The sequence below is a fragment of the Loxodonta africana genome, chromosome 9 (assembly GCF_030014295.1).
Source record: "Loxodonta africana isolate mLoxAfr1 chromosome 9, mLoxAfr1.hap2, whole genome shotgun sequence".
Taxonomy (NCBI): Eukaryota; Metazoa; Chordata; class Mammalia; order Proboscidea; family Elephantidae; genus Loxodonta; species Loxodonta africana.
The window spans coordinates 60285080-60312802 of record NC_087350.1 but is presented as its reverse complement, the minus strand read 5'-3'; the positions used below and the strand labels follow the sequence as shown (position 1 = coordinate 60312802).

The 27723-nt window shown below is 41.7% G+C and overlaps 1 protein-coding gene across 3 annotated transcripts in view; it reads right to left on the bottom strand.

The window, feature by feature from the left end:
- Nucleotides 1–27723, bottom strand: part of ASTN2 (astrotactin 2) — a 1052667-nt gene that overhangs the window by 404036 nt on the left and 620908 nt on the right. For all 3 annotated transcript variants that reach the window (XM_064291547.1, XM_064291548.1, XM_064291551.1), the window contains one exon: nucleotides 12464–12630. In XM_064291547.1, the coding sequence (XP_064147617.1) occupies nucleotides 12464–12630 (167 nt within the window). The remainder of the gene's footprint in view (nucleotides 1–12463; nucleotides 12631–27723) is intronic.

Genomic DNA, 27723 nt, shown 5'->3' with positions numbered 1-27723 from the left:
GTTTGGGTTTGCATTTCCCTAATTACTGGAGAGATTCAGCATCTTTTTCTGCCATAGTAACTTGTATTTCTTCTGAGGATTGTCCGTTCATGTTCTTTGCCCATTTTTCTATTGAAATATTTGTCTGTTTTCTTATTGGTTTGAATGTGCCCTATATATTTTCAGGATAGTCATCCTTCACCTTCCACATATATTGAATCTTCTTCCAGGCTGTGCTTGTATTTTAACTTTGCTTTCAATGCCTTATAATCTCTCTATTCTGAGCCTTTATTGCTTCTAAATTTTGTGAAATGCTTAGGAAGCCACAGACAATGAGATATATGTCTCTCTACTCTGCTAATATTTTTAGAGTTTTTTTCATCTTTGGTTTTTTAATCTGCATGGGATTTATTTTTGCATATTTGGGCAGGGCTGTTTTAACTTATTTTTTTTTTAATGGCTAGCCAACTTAACGCTGAAGAGTTCATCCTTTTACCAACTAATTTGAAATGTCATCTTTATCATAAATTCCTGTGTATACTATGTATACATGGATAGATAATTTCCTATGTAATTATCTGTCTATTTCTGCAGTAAATTCTATACTATCTTAATTACTATAGTGTTATTGTATATTTTGGATACAGCAAAGGAAGTCTCTCCCCCCTCACTAACACTGAAATTCTATTTCAAAATTTCCTGAATGTTTTTATATGTTTTTCCTTTCAGATGAATTTTAGAATTGGCTTGTCAAATTCCACGTAAAATCCTAGTGGGATTTTGGGTGGGATGCATTCAATTTGCAGACTAAATTGAGGAGAAGTGTTTTTTATTGTTGTTGTTTTCTTTTTTTTTCATTTTAGAAATGTGTATTGGGGGTCTACTCTCTGTCACAGACAATGTCATGTGTTCACCACACAATGTCTTCTTCCTGGACACACATGATATATAGACTACATATCTAAACCTCCCTTGCAGTTGGCTGGGGAGAAGTGTGACTGGATTCTGAACAATGGAGTCTGGGCTTTAGTGATCTAAGTCACTGCTGGCCCTAGCCCCTTAAGAGGCATCTTGTGTGATTCACAAGACCTCTCTTCCCTTGCAAAGGCAAGCTTGGAGACCATATGTTCCTGATGCATACTGCTGGATGAAGAGGGCAGCCTGACTCACATTGGTCCTTGCATGAACAAGAAATACATGGTTGTGTGCAAACTTCTGGCTGGCAGGCTTCATTTCTTACAGAAATATATCTTATCCTAAATAATACAGAATCTTTACAGTTTAACCAGATGCTGTCAAGTAGATTTCGACTCATGGCAATCCCATGTGTGTCAGAATAGAACTGTGCTCATAGGGTTTTCAATGGTTGACTTTTTCATAAGTAGATCACCAGGCCTTTCTTCTGAGGCACATCCAGGCAAACTCAGACCATCTCTTTTGGTTAGCAGCCAAGCATATTAACCATTTGCACCACCTAGCGACTCCCTTTACAGTTTAGTCTTCTTATTCAGGAGAGAATTTGTATCTGTATTTATCAGGTGCTCATTTCGCAGGTAAACCTTCAGTAAAGTTCAAGAGTTTTTGCCATAAACTCTATGTGAACGTGAAGGATGTAGGGAAATGGGCCCTCTCACTCATCAATGAAATGACCGTAAACGAGTACAGCCTCTACAGACGGCCATTTAGTAGATCTATCAAAATTTTAAAATTCGTGAAACACTGACCCAGCCAATACCTCTTCTAAGAATCTGTTTTATAGACTTATAAATGTCTTGTGGGACTTATTCATAGGTATTTAAGTGAGGCATTACACTCCAGAGGTTACAAGTATGTGTTTTTGGACCCAAACTACCAGAACTCAAATCGTGATTCTACCACTTAACAGCCGTGTGACACTGGACAACTGCTTACCTTCAGTGTACTTCGTTTACTTACCAGTGAAGAAGTCCCTGCCTCGTAGAGCCACTGTGAGCATTAAAGAACTTCTGCTTTAAGAATAGGAAGCCCTTGCAAAGTGATAGATTCTGTTATTTCTGTCTCTTCCATTTCGGGAACAGGATCTATTTTTCCCTTATTTTTCCCCTTTTATTTTCTAATTACCTATTGCTGATATCGAGGGAAACTATTACTGATTTTTGTTGGTTGACTTTGCATTCTACCAACATAAAGAATCCACCAGTTCTAATATAGCTACCAGATTTGTGTACATAACTGAGCACATATGTGGCCAGTATGACTATCAGGATTGTGCAAGGACTATGAAATAAAAATAGAAAACTGTTCTTTTCGACCTCTGGATCAGTTTCTGTAAGATAGAGGTTATCCATCCCTTGATTATGTAATAGAACTTACCCATGAAATCATATAGGCCTGATGTCTTTTTTTCAGTGGCAGATATTTAGCTCTCACTGTTTATTTTTACATTACCTGTCTGTTTACATTTTCCACAGCATCTTGAGGCAAACTTGGTAATTTGTATTTCCTAAGAAAATAATGCACTTTATCAAGGCCTTCAAATTTATTGGTATAAAGTTGTACACAGTATTCTCATTAAATTTGTTTTATCTTCTGTGTTTCTATGGTTATATCCCTAGCTTATCCCTAACGTGTTTATTTGTGTTTTCTCTCTACTTTGTACAGGTTATTGCGTTTTATTGATGAGGCTCCTTTTCGATTGCATTTATTTCAGCTTTTATTTGTAGTAATTCCTGTCTTCGGCTTTCTTTTACTTTGTTTTGTAATTCTTTTTCTGGATTCTTGAGCTGAATGTTTCATTTATTTTCCATATTTCTTGCTTATAAATGCTAGGAAAATTCTGACTACTACTTTGCCCATATCTCAGGAGGTTGACATGTTGCCCTCCTGCTTCCGTTCATTTCCGAAGAGGTGGTAATTTGAGTTGATTTTTTTCCTCACCCAAGTGTTACTTAGAAGGTTGAGGGTTTTTTGTTTGTTTGCTTGTTTTTGTCATTCCCAAATAGATTTATTTGCTCTCTTTCTTGTTAATTTTTCATGTTGGTGCATTGTAGTGTAAGAATTAAGTTGTATCATGTTTACTTTGGAGGATTTATTGAGATTTCCTGCCCATTATTTAAGGAAGACACAAGATGTGAAATCCGGCTTTTGGAGCTAATTAGACCTGAGTTCAAATAGAGGCTATAACCTAGCAGCTATATGAACCTGATCGAGTCTGTTAACTTCCCTAGACCTCAGCTTCACAATGTGTTAAATGGGGACACTAATAAACCCTATCATGGGGCTGATGTGAGAATTAAAATAACACATGTAGAGCTAAAAATAGTTTCGAGCATATAGTAGCCAATACTGCCTTAGCTATTGTGATTAATATTATTACTATTTAAGAATATTATTTGGTCTATTATCCCTTTTATACTTCCCAGGGAGTGCACGTTAATTCGTAGTGCTTCTCAGATGCTAGTTCCTGGCTTCTACCTAGATCTAGATTTCTTAAACTCAACGTAGTTAACAGTTTTTGGCTCCTTTTTTTTTTTTCTTCAAAATGTGTAATCGGGAACTTACGTGCCAGTCACTGGAAATAATTTATACATATAAGTCATACATGCATACACATGCAATTATTATACATAATAATATATGTATATTTGCACATGTATACATACGTATATGTGTATATGCATGTGTGTGTATGTGTACATGGACAAAGCTCATTACTGCCTTCATATAGCACAGTCTATATGTGGCCTGGATTGTTCCTTGTTACATTCTGTAGTAAAAAGCTGGATTATTGTTGCTGGGGGCCGTCGAGTTGATTCCAACTCATAGCAACTGTATATGACAAAGTAGAACTTCCCCATGGGGATTCCTAGGCTGTAATCTTTACGGGAGCAAATCTCCAGGTCTTTTCTCCTGTGGAATGACTGGTGAGTTTGGACCATCAACTTTTCAGTTAGCAGCTAAGCGCTTTAGCAATTGTGCTACCAGAGCTCCTATAAGATGTATATCCAAGTCCTAATCCCTTAAATCTGTGAATATGGCAAAAAGAACTTTACGGATGTGAGTAAATTAAAATTTTGTGATGGGAAGATTATCCTGGATTATCTGGGTGGCCAAAGAATAATTGATGCCTTTGAATTATGGTGTTAGCAAAGAATACTGAATATACCATGGACTGCCAGAAGAATGAAAATTATCTGTCTTGGAAGAAGTACAGCCAGAATGCTTTTTAGAAACAAGGACGGAAAGACTCTGTCTCACTAACTTCTGGCATGTTATCAGAAGAGACCAGTCTCTGCAGTAGGACATCATGCTTGGTCAAGTAGAGGGTCAGTGAAAAAGAGGAAGGCTCACAACGAGATGGACTGACACAGTGGCTGCAACAACGGGCTCTAGTATAACGATTGTGAGGATGGTACAGGACCAGGTAGTGTTTCATTCTGCTGTACGCTGAGTCGCTATGAGTCAGAACTGACTAGATGGCACCTAACAACAACAATCTGGGTGGACTCAATGCAATCACAAGGATCCTTATGAGAGTAGAAGAGGAAGGCAAGAGTGTCGGTATCAGAGAAGGAGATGTGACAATGAAAGTAGGGGAGTGACCGAGAGAGAGAGAAGTTGATTTGATGGCCTTGAAGACAGAGGAAGGGATCACAAGCCAAGGAATACAGGCAGCCTCTGGAAGCTGGAAAAGGCAGGGGAAAATATTCTCTAGAGTTTCCACAAGGAATGCAGCCTTGCTGATACCTTGAATTTAGGAATTTTGACCTCCAGACCTGTAAGATAATACATTTGTGTTGTTTGAAGCCACTATAGCAGGAAACTAATACACAACAGCAAGGTATTGTTCCCATTTCCAGATGAGAAAACTGAGGTTTAGAGAAGTGACTGACTTGCCCATGGAGCTATATCTAGCCAACAGTGGTGCTAAGAATTATCCCCGGGAGTTCATATTTCGAGATTTGTGTATATGAATGTGGGTGTGTGGATTTTAACCACATTACAACTGTTGGTTCATGGTGATTTTCTTTTGCCTAGGGGTGAGAAAGGATTGTAACTTAGCAGGAGAGGAAGGAGAGAGAAAGAAAAGACCTACAATATGCTTAGTAAGACCCTTAGAGATGGAGCAAGACCAAAAGAAGGAACTTACAAAGGCAAACCATCTTCTGAGTTTTGAAACGTGAGCAAATCTCTCCCCCATGCCACCTCAGGGCACAGGATGATTTATGCAAAGGTCTGTTTAGTTGTTCGTTCTTTTTTTTTTTTTTTTTGGAATTTTATTTTTGTACCATGCCATATAATTATACCAGCTCCTTTAGAACATTCTGTCGTCTGGAAGATTTTCTTACAAAAATTCTAAAGAGCGTAGGCTCACAGGAAGCCAGCCAAGATCTGCATGAAATTATATTTATACATATGCCAAAATGAAAAACATAAAATAAAATAAGAACAAAGATACAAACTGGGCATTTTAGCTGAAGGCAACGAATGTGTTACCCTTAACACACCCATCACATTACAGAAAATACTAGGACTGGATGGGACTTTAGAGATAGCACCGTAAAACCTTATATGTGTTTAGCCCAGAGCATGTTTTTATTTAATCCTCATGACCACATTGTGAAATGTGTACTTTCATTCTAATATAGCCACTGAGGACCCCAAGACTTGGGATAGTTAAGTTCTTTGACTGAAGTCACATGAGCAGTATGGAAATGCCAATGCTTTGACTTAGATCTCCTTACTCTTAATCCAGTGCTCTTTCCAACTCAGCATAGCTGATTCCTCCATTTGGTTGTTTTTTTAAAAGATGAAACTGTGACCAAGAGATGGCATTGCGTGCAAATTCTCAAAATAGGGTATTTGTTTATTTAGTCATGAATTCACTCATTCATTCATTCATTTATTTCTTGAAAGTTTATGGGGATAAATAAAATTATCTACTTAGTATACATGCACACACACACACACTAAAAAAGATTTTTAAAAATAGCAAAGGGAATCAAATCCCAGAACAAAAGTAAGAATAGAGGAAAGCTAAAGGCAAGAATAGTTCAAGGAACCGCACACAACATAGTCTTGGACCAATGTTAGGGGTGGATCCAAGCATACTGTCACCAAGGCAGGAGAAGATCATGATCTTTTCAGCTTTCTTGATCCTGACAACTGTCAGAAACCCCTTCTCATGAGTCACCAGGGCCAGGACCCTCTGTCACCTAGCAGCTAAGACACTCAACCACATTAACCCCACTAAACAACATCATAGGACTCTTTCTCATGAAAGCCCTATTGTCCCAACATTAACCAACATGATGAGTTCAGTAAAGCTCGTTCTCTGGGAGGTCAAAGTGAGGCAGTCTGGGTCTGAAGGTTTAACTCAAGGGCAAAATTTATCAAGAAAGGAAGACAAGAAGAAGGGGAGGGAAAAGAAAAGAAAGAAGGGGAAGGAAAGAATGAAATAAACAGGACTTCATGGGGAACTCTGGGTTAAGTTATATATTATCTACTCCAAGACCTCTACCAGTTGTAAGAAACACTAGCATTTCACATACTACTAAGAAAGAAAAAAAAAAAAAAAAAAGACTACCCGTTAAACTCTGTCAAACCATTGATAGATGCGTTCTGATTTCAGAAGTGTTAACATGGGAAAACATGGGTACTTTAGAATTGATGAAATATAGTATGTCTGTCTACTGTAGGACTGCTCAGAGCTTTAAACCCAAGCCCCTTGCCAACAAGTCGATTCTGACTCATAGTGACCCTATAGGACAGAGTAGAACTGCCCCACAGGGTTTCCAAGAAGCAGTTGCGGGATTCGAACTGCTGACCTTTTGGTTAGCAGCTGAGCTCTTAAGCACTGAGCCACCAGGGCTCCTTACTGACCACAGGTGCATGGAAGTCTTCGAGAGGCAGGTATAGACTGCAGAATCTCACATTTGGGATTGGCTACTGAGCCTCTCCTTTTTATCTTTGAGCATGGAACTCATGGAACTCATGGAACTAATGCTCCCCAAGACCCACACTGGAAAACACCAATCTGAAGGAATTGGACTTTATGTGCTTCAGGCAATTGTATAGGTGTATTTCTTACACCCAAGCTTTTGCAAATGTGGTTAAATAGCAGAGAGCACAAAGTTGTAATGTTTGCCAAGAACCTGGCATGTAGCTATTCTATGTTAATCATAAGAGATGGAACCCACATCCTTCAATCATGAAGGCAGAGGGGCGGGGACTTAGGCCCTATCCTAAAAGCTAGGCAACTACAAGAAAACTTGTGCCTGAGTGAATGCTCCCCTCCCCCCCCAACACACATACATACACTCACCAACCTCTGCAACGGCTTACTGACTGACAGTCAGAATTAAAGCTGTGGTCTCTGTTCTTTGGTTCAGTGTTTTCTACTACTTAAGGAGATTCTGCTTTGACAATGAAAGTAAGCAGCTTCCAGTTAACTCTGGATATTAAACACACATATTTATATCCTCTCCCTCCTAAAATCACATAAAGATGACAGTAAACAGGCTATAAAGGACTATTTTGAGTCTGGGCAAGTTCTTTGAATCCATGTTTTTTTTAATATATTTTCATTCAAATTAGAAGAGAGGTACTTAGGGTTTTCAAGTTCCCATCCCAATTTTACCCCCAACTGGCCCAGAAACTGCTCTGGGCCTCAGTTTCCTCCTCTAAATGATGCGAGGAACATTGAAACTTCACAAATGTTGGTGACCTTGCCCCTTATCTCTTATAGAAGAGACAACTCTTTCAGCAAATTTTGTCAGGAAAATGTGCACACCCCCAAAGCAGCAAAAACAAAACAAAACATTGCAAGCTTCCTTTCTCAGGCAAAGACAACGATATCATCCAGTATGTTTTTCTGTTTACTTTGGTTGCCAAGAAGCACAGAGCTAAACTGATCTCATGTTCAGTAACTCCCTCATTTCAGGATCCTGAAACAATTTTCTTCCTTTCCTTATCTACAAATGGCTTCTGAGCAGTCCTATCTTTATATTAATGATTTATTATATGTTCAATATGTCTGAACAAAAGAAAATTCCTCTGGAAGTGGGCATGGTACACATTGTAAACACCATAAAATGAAACAGACAAAACTGGTTGCTTGGTAACTTGCCAAGGTCTTCATAAAAGGTGATGCTTCATCCCCTGTAAGATTCATTCTAAAAGTTTCAGCTTATTATCAAATGACCTTACCAACCTGTCTTAATTCCCCTGCTTCTCTCTACCAAACTGGCACCTCTACTCTACCAACATCAAAGAGGACCAAGAGAGGCTCAGCTACCTGTCCTTAGTATTCCCTTTCCCCTTGTGGGCAAGCACTTGTGCTCAATATGTCTTTGTGCCCTCCGCATCTCACAAATGACCTGGCACAGAGTAGGTGCTCAACAGATCTTAGGTAGATGAATTCCTAGCTCAGCAATACTGTTTCTGAAGAAGTCCTTGAGACCAGCAGTGGGAAATGACAAGGTGAACAGACAGGTGACTAAGACCCAGTCCCTGATCATGAAGAGTTTATAGTGTGGTGGAGACCAGACAAGAAGCGGACCAGTCAAAAGAGAGATGGATACCACAGGGGGAAGCACAGAAGGCTGTGAGACCCCAGAGAAAGAATACTCAGTTGGGGGGCTTAGCCTGACTGTTGTTGTTGCTATGCCAATGGAAGGCTAAAGATTTGAATCTACCTAGAGATCCTGGCAGCGTAGTGGTTAAGAGCTCAGCTGCCAACCAAAAGGTCGGCAGTTGGAACCCACCAGGCACTCCTTGGAAACTCTATGGGACAGTTCTACTCTGTCCTATAGGGTTGCTATGAGTCAGAATCAATTCGATGGCAACAGGTTAGAGGAGCCTGGGGGGTGGGGGGAGGTTGGTGATCTACTTTGGGAAAATCAGCCACTGAAAAGACACACACAGGGTCTCCATGAGTTGGAACTGGCTCAGTGGTAACTGGTTGGGTATAGAGTAGAGAATAAGACATCTAATTCAGTGATCAAATGAGTAAATGAGATGGCCTTATATCTATTGGAGCCCTGGTGCCTCAGTGGTTAAGAGCCCAGTTGCTAACCAAAAGTTCAGTACTCCGAATCCACCAGCTGCTCCTTAGAAACTCTATACAGCATTTCTACTCTGTCCTATAGGGTTGCTACAAGTTGAAATTGACTGGATGACAACAAATATGTGTTTGCGAGGCGTTTGCCCACACTTAGTAGTTGTGTGACCTTGGGCAAGTCACTGAGCCACTCTGTGCTTGGTTTTCTTGACAGTAAAATGGAGGCCATTATAGCTCCCTCGAAGAGTTGTTATGAACATTAAAAGCATTTAGGCCTGTTTTTTTTAGCATGTAGGGAGGAACAAATAAATGTTAGCTACTATTATTAACCTGACTACAAATGGGTTTATTAAACTTGCTCCTACCCAGGAAACTCTTAGAAAGGTCACAGAGCTTTGAGCAAATTGGTTAGGACCCCTTGAGGTAGAGTTCATTTTTCCTGCTAAATTCAACAGCATCCCACTTCTCTGGGCCAACTCTCTCACAAGTACCTGCTAATAGCTCTCATTGTTTTGTTTATGGTGCTCCCAACAAGTGTTAGTAACTTCTTATTTGCATTCTTAATAGACAATTTTCAAAGCATGTTGAAACCGCAGTTAGTTTTAGGAGACCTAGGTCTCATTTTCTTTCTTGCCTTGTTTTATCAGCATTTGGATGAGCTTCAGCAGCTCACAATGCACTCTTGCCCATTTAATCTTAGTTAAGATTTCCAGAGCTCTTTGGTGTGTGTGTGTGTTCGTGGTGAAGGTTAGTTTGTCCTGTCTCACAGACCCCAAAACCAAGAGGTCGAACACCTCAGGTCCTAAGCCAGTGGGAAGAGATCATCATTATGACCATTCGCTCTAGTTATTTTACTTAACAAATACATATAGTGCCAACTCTGTGCTGGGCACTATTCTAAAGCAGTAAACAAATATTAATGCATTTCATCCTCATAACAAGTCTATCAAAACCAAACCAAACCCGTTGCCGTTCAGTCGATTCTGACTCGTAGTTATCCTACAGGACAGAGTAAAAGTGTCCTATAGGGCTTCCAAGTCTGTAAATCCTTATGGAAGCAGACTGTCACATCTTTCTCTGTGGAGCAGCTGGTGGGTTTGAACCACCTACCTTTTGGTTAACAGCCGAGCAGTTTAACTACTGTGCCACCAGGGCTCCTATAACAAGTCTTAGGCAGATACTAGTGTTATTATTGCTATTTTACAGATGAGGTACAGAGATGTTAAGTCACTTGTTCAAGGTCACACAGCAAGGGGTCAGTGAGCTATACTACCATCTGTATGACCTTGGGGAAGTTACTTACCCTTAATGGGTAATAAGCATAAAGAACTTTACCCTCTTCAAAACTACCATTATATGAAACCAGTAACCACTTTCTATGAAGTCAGTTCATGACTCAAGGTGACTCCATGTGCATCAGAGTAGGACTGTGCCCCATAACGTTTTAAATGGCTGATTTTTCAGAAGCAGATCATCAGGACTTCCTTCTGAGGCACCTCCTGGTGAACGCGAACCTCCAACCTTCCAGTTAGCAGCTGAGCACATTAACCGTTCATACCACCCAGGGACTCTACCGTTACATGAGGCAGGTATCAATAAAATTTTACAGATGAGGAAGCTGCAGCTCAGAGGGGCTGAGGGGCTTGTCCAGTCAATGGCTAACAGACTTAGAAACAGAACTAGGATTGACGCCCAAGTCTACTGAATCCAAAGATCCCTTAACTGCTATGAAGCACTGTGGATGGAAGGTGGTGATAGCTTTCAACATCAAAATCCATAATTGCTGCTGCTGCTGCTGCTATTGTTGTTATTTGCTAGAGAAGTACACTCCCCTTCCCTTAGCGCATGGAGAGAAAAGTAAAAATGATAAGAACACAGTTGATTCTGTATGCAAGCCTGCAGATCTAAGGCCATGCATAATGTTCTCAACAAGGCCCTGCAGTCACTTCTGCTCAGGAGAGACCACTATAAATTCTGGTCTGCATACACTAATTTATTTCTTATTTATTTTACTGATACATATCTAGGACCTCCAGCGAGTGCTCCAACACCTGCTCCAACACACCTGCTGCCCCATGTGTAACTGGAGTAGGGAGGGAGACCCGGAAACAAGCCCTGCGAGGAAAACAAGACTCCACAGACTAGAGCCCTGGTGGAGCAGTGGTTAAGAGCTACAGCTGCTAACAAAAAGGTTGGCAGTTTGAATCCGCCAGCCACGCCTTGGAAACCTTATGGGGCAGTTCTACTCTGCCCTATAGGGTCGCTCTAAGTTGGGATCGACTTGACAACAGGTTTTTGTTTTGTTTTTTTAATAGACTAGAACAGTCCAAGTTCAATTAATTTTCCGGTAACTGAAATTAAAACCCATGAACTACCTCCCTCTCTCCTCCTCCCCCCCTTTTTTTTCTTGTAATACTTAGGACTGAAAAGGTTGTTAGATGTCTTATTCTGCTTTTCTGCCTTAGTAAAGAGTGCACTGGACATGCTTGAGTCTTTAACAACTGACGCTCTCACGCAGCCACAAGATTATTTTTCTGAGTAGTAGAATGTCGAAGATGAGCGAAATTTCAAATAGGAAGACATAACCAGAAAGGGAGTGAAGTGGAAAAGAAAGAGTACTTCCCTTTTTTTTTTTTTTTTTTTATTTGAGTGACTGCTGAGGATCAAACACTCTGCTAGGTGCTTTACAAGACAGGTGTGACTCCCACTGCAACCCTCAATTTGGAAAATGAGCTATGTTGGAAGAACCATTATCCATCATTGTCCAAAGACCTTATCACACAGTTGGTCAAACTGTGGCTCAGAGAAAGAAAGTGACTTATCCAAGGTCACTCAGCAAGTTGCCCCCAAAGTGCTCCCCACTTCAGTCTCACACTAATTTTAAAACTCCAACCTGAAATCTCAGCATGAGCATAACCAGCATGGTTTTAGGATCTTTACCGCAGTTTCCTTCACCGGCCTCCCTTCCTCCCCAGTTAATTATCCTTGCAGATATGGGCATGAGGGCACAGGCAGGCTACACATGAACTCACACAGCTAAATTCCTGCAGATACAGAGTTCAAAGCTGCAGCTAAGCTTGTGCTCTTGATGCCTTTTTAGTCAACGCCTTCAAGATGCCTGATTTTGTCTCCAAATTACCCTGCCCAGGGCTACAGGGGAGATAGAACAGGGGCTGGGCTGTCTGCAGGAAAAAAAAAAAACAAAAAAAAAACCTGGCTGCAGGTTGCAGTTTGGGCATGGATTCGATCTAACTAATTTTAGTCTTTCATTTTTCTTCCCAATACCCAACACAAGGTTATACTCTTGCCTTTTGCCTATTGGGCTGAGAAAGGACAGGTAGAATGGTCATTTCTTAGAAAGTCAGGACCAGACTTTTTCCCATGCATCCCCTCCCCGCCCCCCCACTAAGAAGGCAGTACCAGACCTTGGGGGCGGAGACTCACCCACAGAACATGAAGATGGTGCTGGAGGTGGCGTCGTAGGGCAAAGGCAGGGTCTGCTGCAGGCACAGCTGCTCACAACCGCCGTTAAAGCCATCAGAGCAGTCGATGCCTTTGGAGTGGTCATAGCAGCCTGAGCCATCCTTCATGGGCCTCAGCTCCTCAGGGCACTGCTCAGAGAGAGGGCAACAGTGTGGTTATGGCTGAGGCATGACAGCCCCATCATGCCCTCTCCTCCCACCTTCTGAAAAGGGGCATGTATGGGAAACTGAAAGAGACAGGTTCAGAGTCCTGCTTGGCCACTTAATAGCTATGTGGCCTCGGACAACATCATTACCTCTCTGAACTTCAGTGTCCTCACCTGTAAAATGGGGCTTTTGTGAGTATTTGCCTCTTAATGGTTGTGAGAAGGAAGAGGGGTAATGTCGGCAAAGTGCTTAGAACATCATGGCTCACAGAGCAACCACACGGCAAATGGTAGCTGCTATTTTTAACACTGATGAGAGTTCCTCAGTGGTGCAGTTGGTTAACTGCTCAGCTGCTAACTGAAAGGTTGGAGGTAGGTGTTCACCCAAAGGAAATAAAAAAAAAAAAATTTTTTTTTTTTCACCCAGAGGCACCTCAGAAAAAAGGTCTGGAGATCTATTTCCAAAAATCGGCCATTGAAAACCCTACTATGGAGCACAGTTCTACTCTGACGCACATGGAGTCGCCATGAGTTGGAACTGATTCAATGGAAACTAATTTCTTAATATTGATATTGCTGGGACCATCATCATCATTATTTTTATTAACATTTTTCTATACAGTCTCTGGAGCCTGGCGGCACAGTGGTTAAGTGTTTGGCTGCTAACCAAAAGTTGGCAGTTTGAATCCACCAACTGCTCCTTGGAAACCCTATGGGGCAGCTCTACTGTGTCCTATAGGGTTGCTACGAATTTGGATCGACCTGACAGCAACGGGTTTGGTTTTTATACAGTCTCTGCTATAAGGATCACTTAGGGAGGCAGCCTGGTATATTTTAAAGAGCCCCCCTCAATATGAGTTTAAATCCCAGCTCTTCTTCTTTTTCATCGTGTGATCTGAGGCAAGTTACTCTCCCTCTCTGAACCTCAACTTCATCATCTATTCAACAGGCACGACACCTACAGATTTGTTGTGAAGCTTAAATCACATTGTTCAGGTGCATCCCTTATGTCTTAGTTATTCAGTGCTGCTATTAACAGAAATACCACAAATGGGTGACTTTAACAAACAGAAATTTATTTTCTCATAGTTTAAAAATCCATTGCTGTCGAGTTGATTCCGATTCATAGGGACCCTATAGGACAGAGTAGAAATGCCCCACAGGGTTTCCAAGGAGCACCTGGTGGATTTCTACTGCCAACCTTTTGGTTAGTAGCCAAACTCTTAACCATTATGCCACCAGGGTTTCCTCTAGAGCCGGCACCCTGAATAGAAGTCTGAATTCAGGGTGCCGACTCTAGGGTAAGTCTTTCTCTCTGTTGGCTCTTGGGGTAAGTCCTTGTTTCTTATGTTCCTTGGCCATCTTCATGTGACTTGGCATATCTCTTCCCCATCTCTGCCCACTAGCTTGCTTGTTTAATCTTTTATATCTCAAAAGAGATTGACTTAAGAGACACCCTACACTAATTCTGTCTCATTAACATAACAAAGAAAACCCATTCCCAAATGGGGTTATAACCACTACAGGGGTTAGGATTTATAACATATATTTTTGGGGGGGAGGAGGGGTACAATTCAATTCATAACACCTTACTTCAGAAGTTGGCACATAATTTGATACTCATAAAATGTGAACTCTCTTCCTTCTTGTCTTAAATGGATCATTTCTCCACCATTGTCCCTGGAGCCCTCATAGAGATTCCCACATACTCACAACTGGAGCATGCAAAGGTCTCCCAACCAATCCGCTTGCTTCCAGTCTAGCCTTCTCCAAACCATCCTCCTTACTAGTCACCAGAATGATATTTCTAAATAGAAATCACTCCCCAGCTTATAAAATAAATAATTAAAACAATATATTGCACCTTTCTTAAGCTGATAGGGTCCTCTGAATTATGAGTTCAAATTCTCTGCCTAGCCAGTGAACACTGTTCCCCCTAACCACACTGACCACCCTTGGGTGCCTAAACAAACTCCACTGATTCCAGCCTACAGGTCTGTCTTAGTCATCTATCTAGCACTGCCATAACAGAAACACCACAAGTGGATGGCTTTAAAAAAGAGAAATTTATTTTCTCACATTCTAGTAGGTTAAAAAATAGGTTACAAGTTCAAATTTGGGGTGTTGTCTCCGGGGGAAGTCTTTCTCTTTTTGTTGGCTCTGGAGGAAGGTCCCTGTCCTCAATCTTCCCCTGGTCGAGGAGCTTCTCAGGTGCAGGGACCCTGTCTTCAAAGGACGTGCTCTGCTCCTGGTGCTGCTTTCTTGGTGGTATGAGGTCCCCAACTCTCTGCTTGGTTCCCTTTCCTTTTATCTCTTGAGAGAAAAAAGGTGGTACAGGCCACACCCCATGGAAACTCCGTTGACCTTGGACCAGGGAGGTGGCTAGGGTAAGGGTGGTATTATAATCCCACCCTAATCCTCTTTAACATAAAATTACCATCACAAAATGGAATACAACCACAGAATACTGGGACACATGGCCTAACACATTTTTGGGGGGACATAATTCAATTCATGACAAGGTCTTTGCACCTTTGGTGACCTCAGCCAGAGTGTTCTTCTCAGTGTGTCTGGCACGTGCTAAGTGCTCTGTGAACGGAAGATCTTGGACTGTGGGTAAGCTGTTAACAATGTGCCATTGAGTCAACTGTGACTCACAGTGGCCTCATGTGTGTCAGTATAGAACTGTGCTCCATAGGGTTTTCAATGGCTGATTTTTTTGGAAGTAATCTCCAGGACTTTCTTCCAAGGCTCCTCTGGGTAGACTAAAACCACCAACCTTTTGCTTAGCAGCCAAGTGTGTTAACCATTTACACCACCCAGGGACTCCAAACTGTGGGCACAACTGGCTGTGTACTCAATTTAGTTTTCCATCATTTGGTGAGGCTGGGCTCACCTTCTCCAGGCCAGCAGATGGAGAAGCAGTTCCAACTCCCCTGCCTTTGAGAGAGAAAACAAGGTACTAGGTTTTAATTTCAGGCACCGTGCTGGCATTTCCTGTCCACAAAGATTTACATCTAGAGCCCAGCCCACCTCATCCATCACTAGACACCGCTGATTAAAATGTCCTCCCACTGCGCACCCCCCAGCCCCTTCACCTAAACCAACTCCCCAGCCCCCTTCCAAGCCGTGGTTCTGAACAACATCAATTACAAAATACACACACAAAAATTAATTTAAAAACAAAAAGCAAAAACAGTAAAAAGGTCAGCTGTCTTGGAAATTAAATTTTGCCTAAGAAGACCTCGTAATTACAAATGCATGAGAGAGTTCTTGGAGACATTTGAGGCTGGTGCCAGGAAGGGTGATGGAGAAAGTAGGTTATAAATGGCCTTTGTCAAGCTGCAGAAAAGTTATAGAGCTGCTACATTTTGTACTTAAAAAGAAAAATCAATTTTCCATGTGAGTGAAATGCTGTACATATTAATACAGGCACAGAGGAGGCCCTGGTTTATCTCTGAACATACACTGGTGGGCAGGAGGGGACCTGGTCACAGGCTGTTTTTGGGGTCACCTGCTGGTCTAGGGGCTGGGTTCTGTGTGTCCACAGGACGGCTGACCTTTTCAGTATCAGGATGTCCAGGGTATCAGTCACAGTTGTTTCCCATCTCTCAATAATTCCCTATGAGTTTCTTTCATTAAAAAAGTGTGTGCTATAAAACAGGCACTATCTAAGCCCTTTACGTATTTTTACTGATTTAATCCTTATAGCAAACATATGATGTAGTATGGTAGGCTGATAATGGCCCCTAAACCTATGTCCACATCCTAATTCCTAGAACCCATGAATGCGACCTTATACGGTAAAGTTTGTGCAGATGTGATTAAGTTAAGGCTCCTGTGATGAGGAGATGATCCTGGATTATCTAGGTGTTCCCTAAAAGCTGTCACAAACGTCCTTGGAAGAGAGAGGCAGAGAGAGATCAGACACAGGCAGAGGAAAAGGGGATGTGAAGATGGGGGCAGAGATTGAAGTGATGTGGCCAGAGTCGCGGAATGACGAGGAATGCCGGGAGCCACCAGGAGCTAAAGGTGGAAAGGACAGGTTCCCCCTAGAATCTCTGGAGAGAGAGCACCCTGCCGACCCCTGGATTTCAGGTTTCTGACCTCCAGAATTGTGAGAGACTACATTTCTGTTGTTTTAACCCAAAAAGAAGAAAATCAAACCCACGGCCGTTGAGTTAATTCTGACTCATAGCGACCCTACAGGGTTCCCAAGGCTGTAATCTCTATGGAAGCAGTTTGTGGTAACATGTTACAGCAGTCACAGGAAAGAAATAAAGGTTGGTACCATCATTATGCTCATTTTACAGATTAGAAAACTGAGGAGAGGGTTACACAGCTCAGAGGTGGCAGACCCAGGCTGTTCAGGTTTCCTGGCTCTGTAGCTCTTAACTGTCTCCTGGGCAAGTTGCTTTACCCCACTGTCACGTACTGACTAATACATTTCCAGGACTAGGATGTTGGAATAAGGGTTAGAGTTAATCTAACCTCCTGTAATATAGGGACCATTCAGGTGGTCCCTACAAAGATATGCCCACATCTTAACCCTTGGATCCTGTGAACATGGCCTTATTTGGAAAAGGTCTTTGCAGATATAATTAAGAATCTCAAGATGAGATCATCCTGGATTACCCAAAAACCAACTCATAGTGACCCTATGGGCCCCAAATGCAATGGCAAGTATCCTTACAAGCAACAGAAGAGAAGATACAGAGAGAAGAGGAAAAGGTCTTGTGAAGATGGAAGCAGAAATTAGAAATATGCAGCCACAAGCCAAAGGAAAGCCTGGAGTCAACAGAAGCTGGAAGAGGCAAGGAAGGATTCTCCACTAGAGCCTTCCAAAGGGCTGTGGCCCTGCTAACACTGATTTCAGACTTCTGGCCTCCAGAGCTATGAGAAAACAAATTTCTATTGTCTTAAGCCACGGAGTTTGTGGTAATTTGTTACAGCAGCCACAGGAAATAATACACCTCCAGAGAGTGGAAGAGCATTGCCCTGCCCCAAATCACTCAGCAGATGAGGGGAGGATACAGAACCAGGTCTCCGGAGTCCCAACTTGGTAATCTGCCCACGACACTCACTACCCTTTTGTCATGGATTGTGTCCCCCAAAAATATGTTTCAATTTGGTTAGGCCATGATTCCCAGTATTGTGTAGTTGTCCTCCATTCTGCGATTGTCATTTTATGTTAAAGGGAATTAGGGTGGGATTGTAACATCCTTACCCAGGTCACATCCCTGATCCAATGTAAAGGGAGTTTCCCTGGAGTGTGGCCTGCACCACCTTTTATCTCTCAAGAGATAAAAGGAAAGGGAAGCAACCAGAGAGGGGGTACCTCATACAACCAAGAAAGCAGTGCCAGGAGCAGAGCATGTCCTTTGGATCCAGGGTTCCAATACAGAGAAGCTCCTAGCCCAGGGGAAGATTGATGACAAGGACCTTCCTCCAGAGCTGACAGAGAAAGCCTTCTGCACTGAATTTGGACTTCTAGGCTACCAGATTGTGAGAAAATAAATTTCTCTTTGTCAAAGCCATCCACTTGTCGTATTTCTGTGCCTTTCTGTATACATTTTAGAATAACCGTGTCTGTATCTACAAAAAAATCTTGCCGAGATATTGATAGAAATTATATTAAAACTACATATCAATTTGGAAAAGAGTGACATCTTTATTATGTTGAGTCCTCCAATGCATGAACACAGTATATGGCTCTCCATTCATTCAGATCTTTAATTTCTTTCATCAGTGTTTTGAAGTTTTTAGCATAAATGTCCCATATATATTTTATTAGATTTACATCTAAGTATTTCATTTTTGTTGAGTAATTATAAATGGCATCATTGTTAGTATATAGTAATACAATTGACTTTTGTATATTTATCTTGTATCGTGCAACCTTGCTGAACTTACTCATTACTTCTAGGAAGTTTTGTTCATTTTTTAAAATTTCTTGGGGTTTCCTATGTAGACCAACCAGATCATCTGCAAATAGAGAAAATTTGTTTCTTTATTTTTCATCTGTATGTATTTTATTTCCTTTCTTGCCTTATTGCACTGGACAGAACTTCAGCACTTTGTTGAGTAAGAGTGGTAAAAGTGGACATTCTTGCCTTGTTCCTGATCTCAGGGAGAAAGCATTCAGTCTTCTACCATAAGTATAATAGTTTAATTAGGTTTTTATTAAATGTTCTTTATCAATTGAGAAATTCTTCCCTATTCCTATTTTTCTGAGTTTTTATCATGAATGGGTGTCCAGTTTTGTCAAATGCTTTTTCTACATCAATTGGTATGATCAGGTGATTTTTCTTCTTTGACCTGTTATATATGGATTGATTTTCAAAGACTGAATCAGCCTTGCATCCCCAGAATGAACCCCACTTAGTCATAGTGTATTGTTCTTTTTTTATAAATTGCTGAATTCTATTTCCAATATTCTGTTAAGGATTTTTGATATTATATTCATGAGAGTATTTGCTCTATAGTTTTCTTTCTTTCTTTTTTCTCTTTTGCTTTGTCTCGTTTTGCTGTCAGGGTAATATTATCTTCCTAAATTTAACTAGGGAGTTTTTTTCCTCTTCTGTTTTCCAGTTAATATTATACAGAGCTGGTGTAAATTCTTTAAATATTCAGTGAAATTCTCCAGTGAAACCATCTTGGCCTGAAGATTTCTGGGGAGTTTTTAACCTACAAATTCAACTTCTATAAAGCTATTTGAACTATTTCATGTTTGGTGAGTTTGTGGTAGTTTGTGTTTTCAAGAAATTGATCCATTGTGTCTAAATTTTTTAATTTATATGTGTAGACTTATTCATAGCATTCACTTCTTATCCTTTTGATGTCTGCAGAGTCTGTAGTCCTATCCTGTGTTTCATTCACGATACTGGTAATTTGTTTCTTTTCTTTTTGCTCTGTCAGTTTTGCTAGAGGTTTTTCAATCTTACTGACCTTTCCTAAGAACCAGCTGTTTGTTTCCTTGATTTTTCTCTACGCTTTTCTGTTTTCAATTTCATTGATTTCCTTCCTTCTGCTTGCTTTGGGTCTATTGTGCTCTCCTTTTTTTTTTTTGGCTATTGAGGTAGGAGCTTAGATTATTGAGACTCCTGTTTTCTAATGTATGCATTTAGCGCTATACATTTCCTTCTCATTAAATATATAGACACAGATACGTTAAAGATAAGGATGGATCACTTCTTTAGCTGCGCCCCACAAATTTTGATATGTTGAATCTTCATTTCATTCAGTTCAATGGATTTTTTTTATGTCCCTTTAGATTTCCTCTTTGACTCATACACTATTTAGAAGTGTGTTGTTTAATTTCCAAGGGCTTGGGGATTCTCTGTTATCTTTCTGTTATTGCTTTCTAGTTTGATTCTGTTATACAGAAGAACACTCTTTGTATAATTTCAATTCTTTAAATTTGTTGAGGTTTGTTTCATGGCCCAGGATATTGTCTATCTTGGCATATTTTCTGTAGGCACTTGAATGTGTTTTCTGTGCTGTTGTTGAACAGAATATTCTATAAATGTTAGCTAGATCCTGTTGGCTGATGGTGTTATTAAGTTCTTTTTTTTTTTTTGCTGATTTTCTGTCTAGTTGAGGGAGTGGTGTTAAAGTCTCCAACTAAAATTGTGGGTTCGTCTATTTCTCCTTTTGGTTTTATCAGTTTATGCATCACATATTGTGAAAGAAGTTGCTCTATTTTTTGTTAAGTACACATTAAGAATTGTTGTGTCTTCTTGATGGATGGCCTTTTATCATTATATGATGCCTGTCTCTAGTAATTTTCTTCACTCTGAGTTAAATTTTATCTGTCATTAGTATAGCCATTCCTGTTTTATTTTGGTTTGCATGATGCATCCTTTCCATCCTTTTACTTTCAACCTGCCTATCTCATTATAATTGAAATTAATGTCTTATAGACAGAATATAGTTGGGTCATGTTTTATAATTCACTCTAATAATTTCTATATCTATATAATTGGTATATATAAGTCATTTTCATTTAATGTAATTATTGATATGTTAATGCTTAACCCACTGCTGTCAAGTTGATTTTGACTCATAGCGACCTTATAGGACAGAGTAGAACTGCCCCATAGGGCTTCCAAGGCTGTAAGTGGCTGGTGGGCTCGAACCACAGACCTATCAGTTAGCAGCCAAGAGCTTAACCACTGCGCCACCAGAGCTCCATGTTAGGGCTTAGGTCTGCCATTTTATATTGTTTTCTGATTGCCCATTGTTTTTCATTTGTGTGTTTTCTTTTACTGCTTTCCTGTGGATTACCTGAACATTTTTAGAATTCCATTTTTATTTTATTTATCTATAGTGTTTTTGAAGCATCCCTTTGTATAAAAAAATATATATATATATTTTATTTTTTTTTTTATAGCTATTTTTAATGTTGCTCTAGGTGTGTTATATGTACGTAACTTATCATAGCCTACTGGTGTTGTCATTTTACCAGTTTAAATGATATGTTGAAAATGTTATGTCCCTTTACCCTCCCCATTTATAATTTAATTTTCTTAATTATTTCCTCTACATACATTTAAAACCACATTGGACAGTGTTATAATTTTTGTTTTAACCATCAAACATAATTTAGAAAACTTAAGAGAGAAGAAAAGTCCACTACATTTACTTGCCTTTCTACTAGGCCTCCTCTGACACTGTCCCAGCAGGGAGAGGTGAGGAGGCCTTGTTACTGTCAGGTGGTGGTGGAAGTCCAGACTCCTCAGGTCTCCACTGACTCAGGGTGAGGGGCCTCCTTAAAGTCCTAGCTCCCTATTCAGCTTTCTCTGACCTTGACCTACTGGGGGGATTGAGTTGCCTCATTACAAGACGGAAGCCTGTAAGGGTGGAAGTCAGGCTCTCCACTTTGCCTTTGCTGACATGGATTGGTGTGGGTCTATAGATTTTTCTGTGGTGTTTGCCTGGAATACAGCAGTTATTGTCTGAAAGTTTTATCTTGCTAGGCTTCCCCTTTCTTGGATTTTTGGCTAAAGAGGGTAGGCTTTTGTTGAGGTTTTTATTGTCTGGACTCATTAGCATTTCAGAACTTACCACCATGCCATTGCTTGGGTGTCCAGATCCCTAGGTGGTCTGCCTTCTCTCTACCTTTCAGAGTCTTCTTATGTTTGGTTTATATATAATGTCCAGGAATTTTAATTGTACTTAGCAGGAGGAATGGGAAAAGTACGTCTACTCCCCCATGGCTTATTTTTGCACAGCCCCTACAGCTAAGAATGCTTTTTACATTTTTTTAAAGGGTGTTTTTTTTTTTTTTTTTCTAAAAAAAAAGGAAGACTATGAGACCAAAAAAAAAAAAAGGACCATATGTGACCTCCAAAGCCTAAACTATTTCCCATATGGCCTTTATAAAGAAAGCTTGCTGATCCCTGACTTCAGCCATGGGAAGGCACCTGGAGTTTATTCTAAGCGCAGCTAGGGGCCACTGGATGATTGTAGGCAGGGGAGTGAAATGATCTGATTTGTGATTTTGAAGAGATATTGAATTCAATTATCTCTCAGCACTTTCTCAGAGCTCAGGAAAGGCAGGCTCATGTGAGGCAGGCTCTGTGGGACTTGGAGTGGATGTGAGAAAGGGGGAGGGTTCATCTAATGATGACTCCATCCTTGGAGGGCTGCTGGAGGTTTTACAGTAAGTAAGTGAGAGAGCTGGTCATCTAACTCAGGTCAGCCTCCGGTCAGCCGGGCCCTGGGGCTCACAGCCCCTATCCTCCTTCCACTTTGAGGAGGGGAGCCACAGAACGATGCTGGGCCTGGGCCCCTGAGCCCTGAGGCCTTGAGGATCAGAACGGGGTGTGAGGCTGGAGGATCCCCAGCTGTTCCCACTACACACTGGCCCCGCTCTACTTCCATAGCCCCCTCCTCCATCCCCTGTGCCTGCTCCAGTTCCTTCTTAGCCAGACTTTTCATCATCACCAAGTCATTTGTTTCTGTTTGTAATTATGCATTTTAATGTTCATTAATTATGGAATGCAAACTGCTTCAAGTGCAAAATATGTAATGAGCAGCTTCACCACCCTGCCCCCAGGTCTAGAAGGTGGGTGGCTGTTCCAAGCCTGAGAAGAAAAAATAAACAACTTACCGAACAGAATAACTTTTCCTGGGACCTGAGTGAATCATATTGTAAATAAACCTCGAGGAATTCCTTGTGGTGGAGAAAGCCTGTCTTTCCCTCAGGCCCTGGCACAGAGGCACCTTAAAGTTCTTCTACAACCAGGGGTCTGATAGGCAGGGTGGGGTAAAGAAAAAAAACAAAAACACTGGCCTTGGACCCAGGAACCAGCCTTCAGCAAATTGCTCAGCTTCTCTGAATCTCAGTTTCTCCATCTGGAGGACTGTGATAACAAAGAAAACATGTACAAAGTGGGCAGGACAGGCCCTGCAGTCCCTGGGTGGTGCAAATGGTGAACAAGCTCAGCTGTTAACCCAAAGGTTGGAGGTTTGAAAGGCTGAAGTCTGGGTCCACCCAGAGGCACCTCAGAGCTTTAAAAAAATCAGCCATTGGAAACTCTGTGGAGCACAGCTCTACTCTAACACAACACGGGGGTACCATAAGTCGAAGTCAACCCCACAGCAACTGGTAGCAGGTCCTTGATAAACTGTCTGGAACGACTGACTGCCTGGAGAGCTGGAGTTTCAGCTCTGCCTTGCCCCTGTCTCTAACTGGCTGGCGGCTTCAGACAAGCACACCCCACCCGAGTCTGCTTCCTTCAGTATAAAATGAAGGCACTGGATGACAGAAACTTGGAGAATCCTTCCATTGCTAAACTGCTTGGATTTTGTCAAAGCAACTGTGAATTGTGAAAAGGGGAGAACTAGCTCTAAAGTATTTGAGAGGCGAATAGGGAATTTCCTTTCACTTGGCTGCACCATGTTTTAAGAAATAACAAGGATGCCCCCAAACATGCCCAATCATGGGCAAATCGTGTCCTCCTCCAAGGGTTCAGCAAGTATTTGATTTAGTCTCATTGCTACTGTGAGCATAATAATAGTCTACTTCCTAATAATAGAATTCCTTTTTTTTTTTTTGGTTCTGTCTTAGCTATCTAGTGCTGCTATAATAGAAATACCACAAGTGGATGGCTTTAACAAAGAGAAATTCATTTCTTTACTGTAAAGTAGGCTAAAAGTCCAAACTCAGGGCATCAGCTCCAGGGGAAGGCTTTCTTTCTCTGCTGGCCTTCTAATCGATCTTCCTCCAGACTTGGAGCTTCTCTGCGCAGGAATCCTGGGTCCAAAGGATGCGCTCTGCTCCCGGGACTGTTTTCTTGGTGGTATAAGGTCACCCCTCTCTGCTTGCTTTCCTTTCCTTTTTATCTCTTGAGAGATAAAAGGTGATGCAGGCCACACCCCATGGAAACTGCCTTTATGTTGGATCAGGGATGTGACCTGGGTAAGGGTGTTACAATCCCACCCTAATCCTCTTTAACATAAAATTACAATCACACAATGGATGACAACCACAGAATACTGGGAATCATGGCCTAACCAAGTTGATACACACATTTTGGGGGGACAGAATTCAGTCCATGACATCCTCTGATAACAGAACTGCCTCCTAACAATAGTATTGCCTTATAGGATCGTGGTAAAGGTTAAAAGAGACAACACAGCAACCACGAGATGAAACACATGTGAAAGATACAGCACACTGCCAGTCATGTAGGCTACACACAGCAGTGAGAGACGGCTCTCCAAGCCCCTTCCTTGTCCTTGTGTCTCAGAGCCTCAGTTTCCACATCAATACATTGGCAAGAGTAACCTCTGTCTCTCTGGGCTATGAGAGCACAAAACCAGATCATGTGCATCCAATGCCGTTATGCATATACGATGTGGAACACATGGTTGTTGTTGTTGTTACATGCTGTGGAGTCAATTCCAGCTCGTGGTAACCCCATGGCACGTGCTTGAAAAAATGGTAGATGCTGTTGCTCTTGCCTTGTTACTCTCCCTGTGTAGAAAATCAGTTTAGGGAGAAATGTAGGAGACCACATACGTGGATTTTAAAAAAAAAAAGACCATTGCCATCGAGTTGATTCCAACTCACCGTGACCCTATTACACAGAGCAGAATTGATTGCCCCATAGGGTTTCCAAGGCTGTAATCTTTACGGAAGCAGAATGCCACATCTTTCTCCCTAGGAGCAGCTGGAGGGTTCAAACTGCTGACCCTTCGGTTAGTTGCTGAGCGCTTTAACCACAGTGCCACTAGGGCTCCTTACATACTTGGGTAGGGTAGGCAAAATCTACCCAAAATATCTTTTGCTCATCCCAACAATGCAAAGGTAGGACGAGTATCATTCTGCCCACTTTGCAGATGAGAAATCTGAAGACCAGAGAGACCCGGTGACTTGTCTGAGGTCACACAGCATGTGAGTGGCAGACTGTGCCTCCCATTGCAAGCCACCTAACTGCAAATGAGGTATTACTTCCCCTGATCTACATGTGATGTCACAGTGGTTTACACGGGCTACTTCTACAGGGGGCTTCGGAAAACTTTGTGAGGAGGGCCCTATGATGGGTTATGAGGAAACCTGGGTGCTTGGCAGAGAGGGAGGCTACTGGCAACATAGTTTTGGGTTTGGGTCAGAAACAGCTTCCAAGGGAGGAGAAGAGGGAGGGAAGGAAGGAGGGAAGGAAATGAAATGGATATTTTTTGAGCACCTACTGTGTGCTGGACATTTTCCCATATACTATTTCTTTGAATCCCTACAACTAAACTCAGAGGCCCCTTTGAGATTTACCCATTTTACAGGCAAGGTTACTGAGGATCATACATGGTAAGTAAGGGTTGCAGAGTTCTTAGTATGAACCATTGCTTTGATTAGAGGCTGAGTGGGCCTGGTTTACTTGTTCCAGGAGGCCTCTGGCGTATTGCCTAGAATGGAAGTGAGTGGGAAGGCCCTGCCAATTCCCAGTCCCCCGCCCTCTCCCTACTCAACCTGAATCTGTCAACCAGGCCAGCTTGCCCGTCTATTATTGCCGACATTGATTTGAACAACCAGGCCAGTAGAGAGCCCATGATTACTGGGAGTTTTAACCAACTCATGCCAATTCAGCTGCCCCTCAATTTGTGCTGGGCTGGGGTGCTGACATGGAGGGAAGGGGGATGGCAGGGTGGGCATACAAAATGCAAAAAGGATTACAGGGATAAATGTTGTTGTCGTTAGATGCTGTCAAGTCAGTTCCGACTCACAGCGACTCTCTGTACAACAGAACAAAATAGGCATGGGCAATGCAGGGTGGCAGGGGCAGGCACCACCAGAGGGCCTCCAGCCTCAGAGTGGAGAAGTCAGAGCCTGCCCCCAGCTTCAAGGAGAACTCCCAGGCATAGACCCCAACCCACCATCCTACCTCATCGCTCCCTCTACCCGGGATCTGAAACCTACCTGGGCAACACCCAACAGTGCCTGTTCTCTGCAGGGTCCAACTCAGTACTTTTGCCGATGCTTGCCCTCAGCCGGACCTGCCCTCTCCTCTTCCTAAAGGAATCCTATATAACCTATAAGTTTCAGCTCAGACAGTCCTCCTCCACCAATTCCTTCCTGAGGTCAAGAAGTAGAGGGATGCGGAGGAGACAGAAAGACGAGTCTGATCTGGATACTGCCACTTCCTAACTGTGAGACTTTGGGGAAGTCACTGTACCTCTGATCTAGGTTTCCATCTTGAAAACAGTTTTGATAATAACTGCCTCCTGGGGTTGCTATGAACACTCAGTTCATCACAGATGAGAAATCCTGTGTAGTAGTTCCTTCTTCCTTTTGATGTTCCAAGTCGGAAAGAATCACTTCTCGTTTTCTCCCTCTTTGATTATTCCTCTTCTCTAGGACAAACTTTACTCTGTCAGGCAGGGTGGTTTCTGGCTCACGGTCTGTCTTTCCATCAGTTTATGGGCTATTTGAGGAAAGGAAATGTAACCACACAGCCTCCTCTTCTCAGCACCATCCAGCCAGCACGTAAGAGAGAAACAACTTGATATGAAAGGCAAGTATGGCCTTTGGGGTCAGACAGAACTGAGTTGGAATGCTGCTTGGCTTTGCCACTTATTAGCTGTGTAACGGATTGCCATTGCTGACCAGTGTTATGGAAATGTGTTGGAATCCTAACCCATACACCTGTAGACGTAATCTTGTTTGAGACCATATTAGTGTAGGGTGTGTGCTAAACCTAATCACTTTTGTATTCTAAAAACAGCAGATTAGACACAGAGGCAGATTAGACACAGAGGCAGATTAGACACAAAGGAAGACAGATGCCATGTCAGCATCACCAAGAACCAATGAACACCCAGGGCTACTGACAAGGAAGGAATCAACCAGGCAGACAACTCGGATTTGAACTTTTAACCTCCAGAACCACGAGAAAATAAATTTCTGTTCTTTAAAGCCATCCACTTGTAGTACTTCTGTGACAGCAGCACTAGGTAACTAAGACAGCCAGACACTTCATAAACACTTCTGAGCCTTAATTTTCTCAATATAAAATGGGCTTAGTTATACTCATTCAGTAACTATAATATAATTATAATTATGAACTCAGTATAATACGTAGTATAAGTATGCCTAAACAGTATATATTGCTGTGGGTGGGGAGGAGGGTGGGGGAAGAAGTTAGACATTTAATGTGCCCAGCACAGTGCCTGGCACATAGTAACACATAGTAAATCCTTGATTATTGTAAAGGTTGTTATTATGGTTATTACCACTCTTATTATTTGGTACTTGGTAAATACTTGTTGGAATGTAATAAAATGCCTGATTACATTTCTTAGTTTTGGCTTGGATTCCAGTGAAATATCAATGGAGCACTCTTTCCACATGTCAGCCATCTGTGCAGCATTCAATACACAGATATTAAAGCCACAAGGGAAGAAATTCAAATGCTCTCAGCACCTACTGTGAGGGCACTATACTAGGTGTTTTCCTTGTAGTACTTTGCTCGGTTCCTACAACAATTCTCTGAGCTTTCTATTACTAGCTGGTAAATTAGTTTCCTAGGGCTGCTGTATCAAAGTACCACAAATTGGTTGGCTTAAAACAGAAATT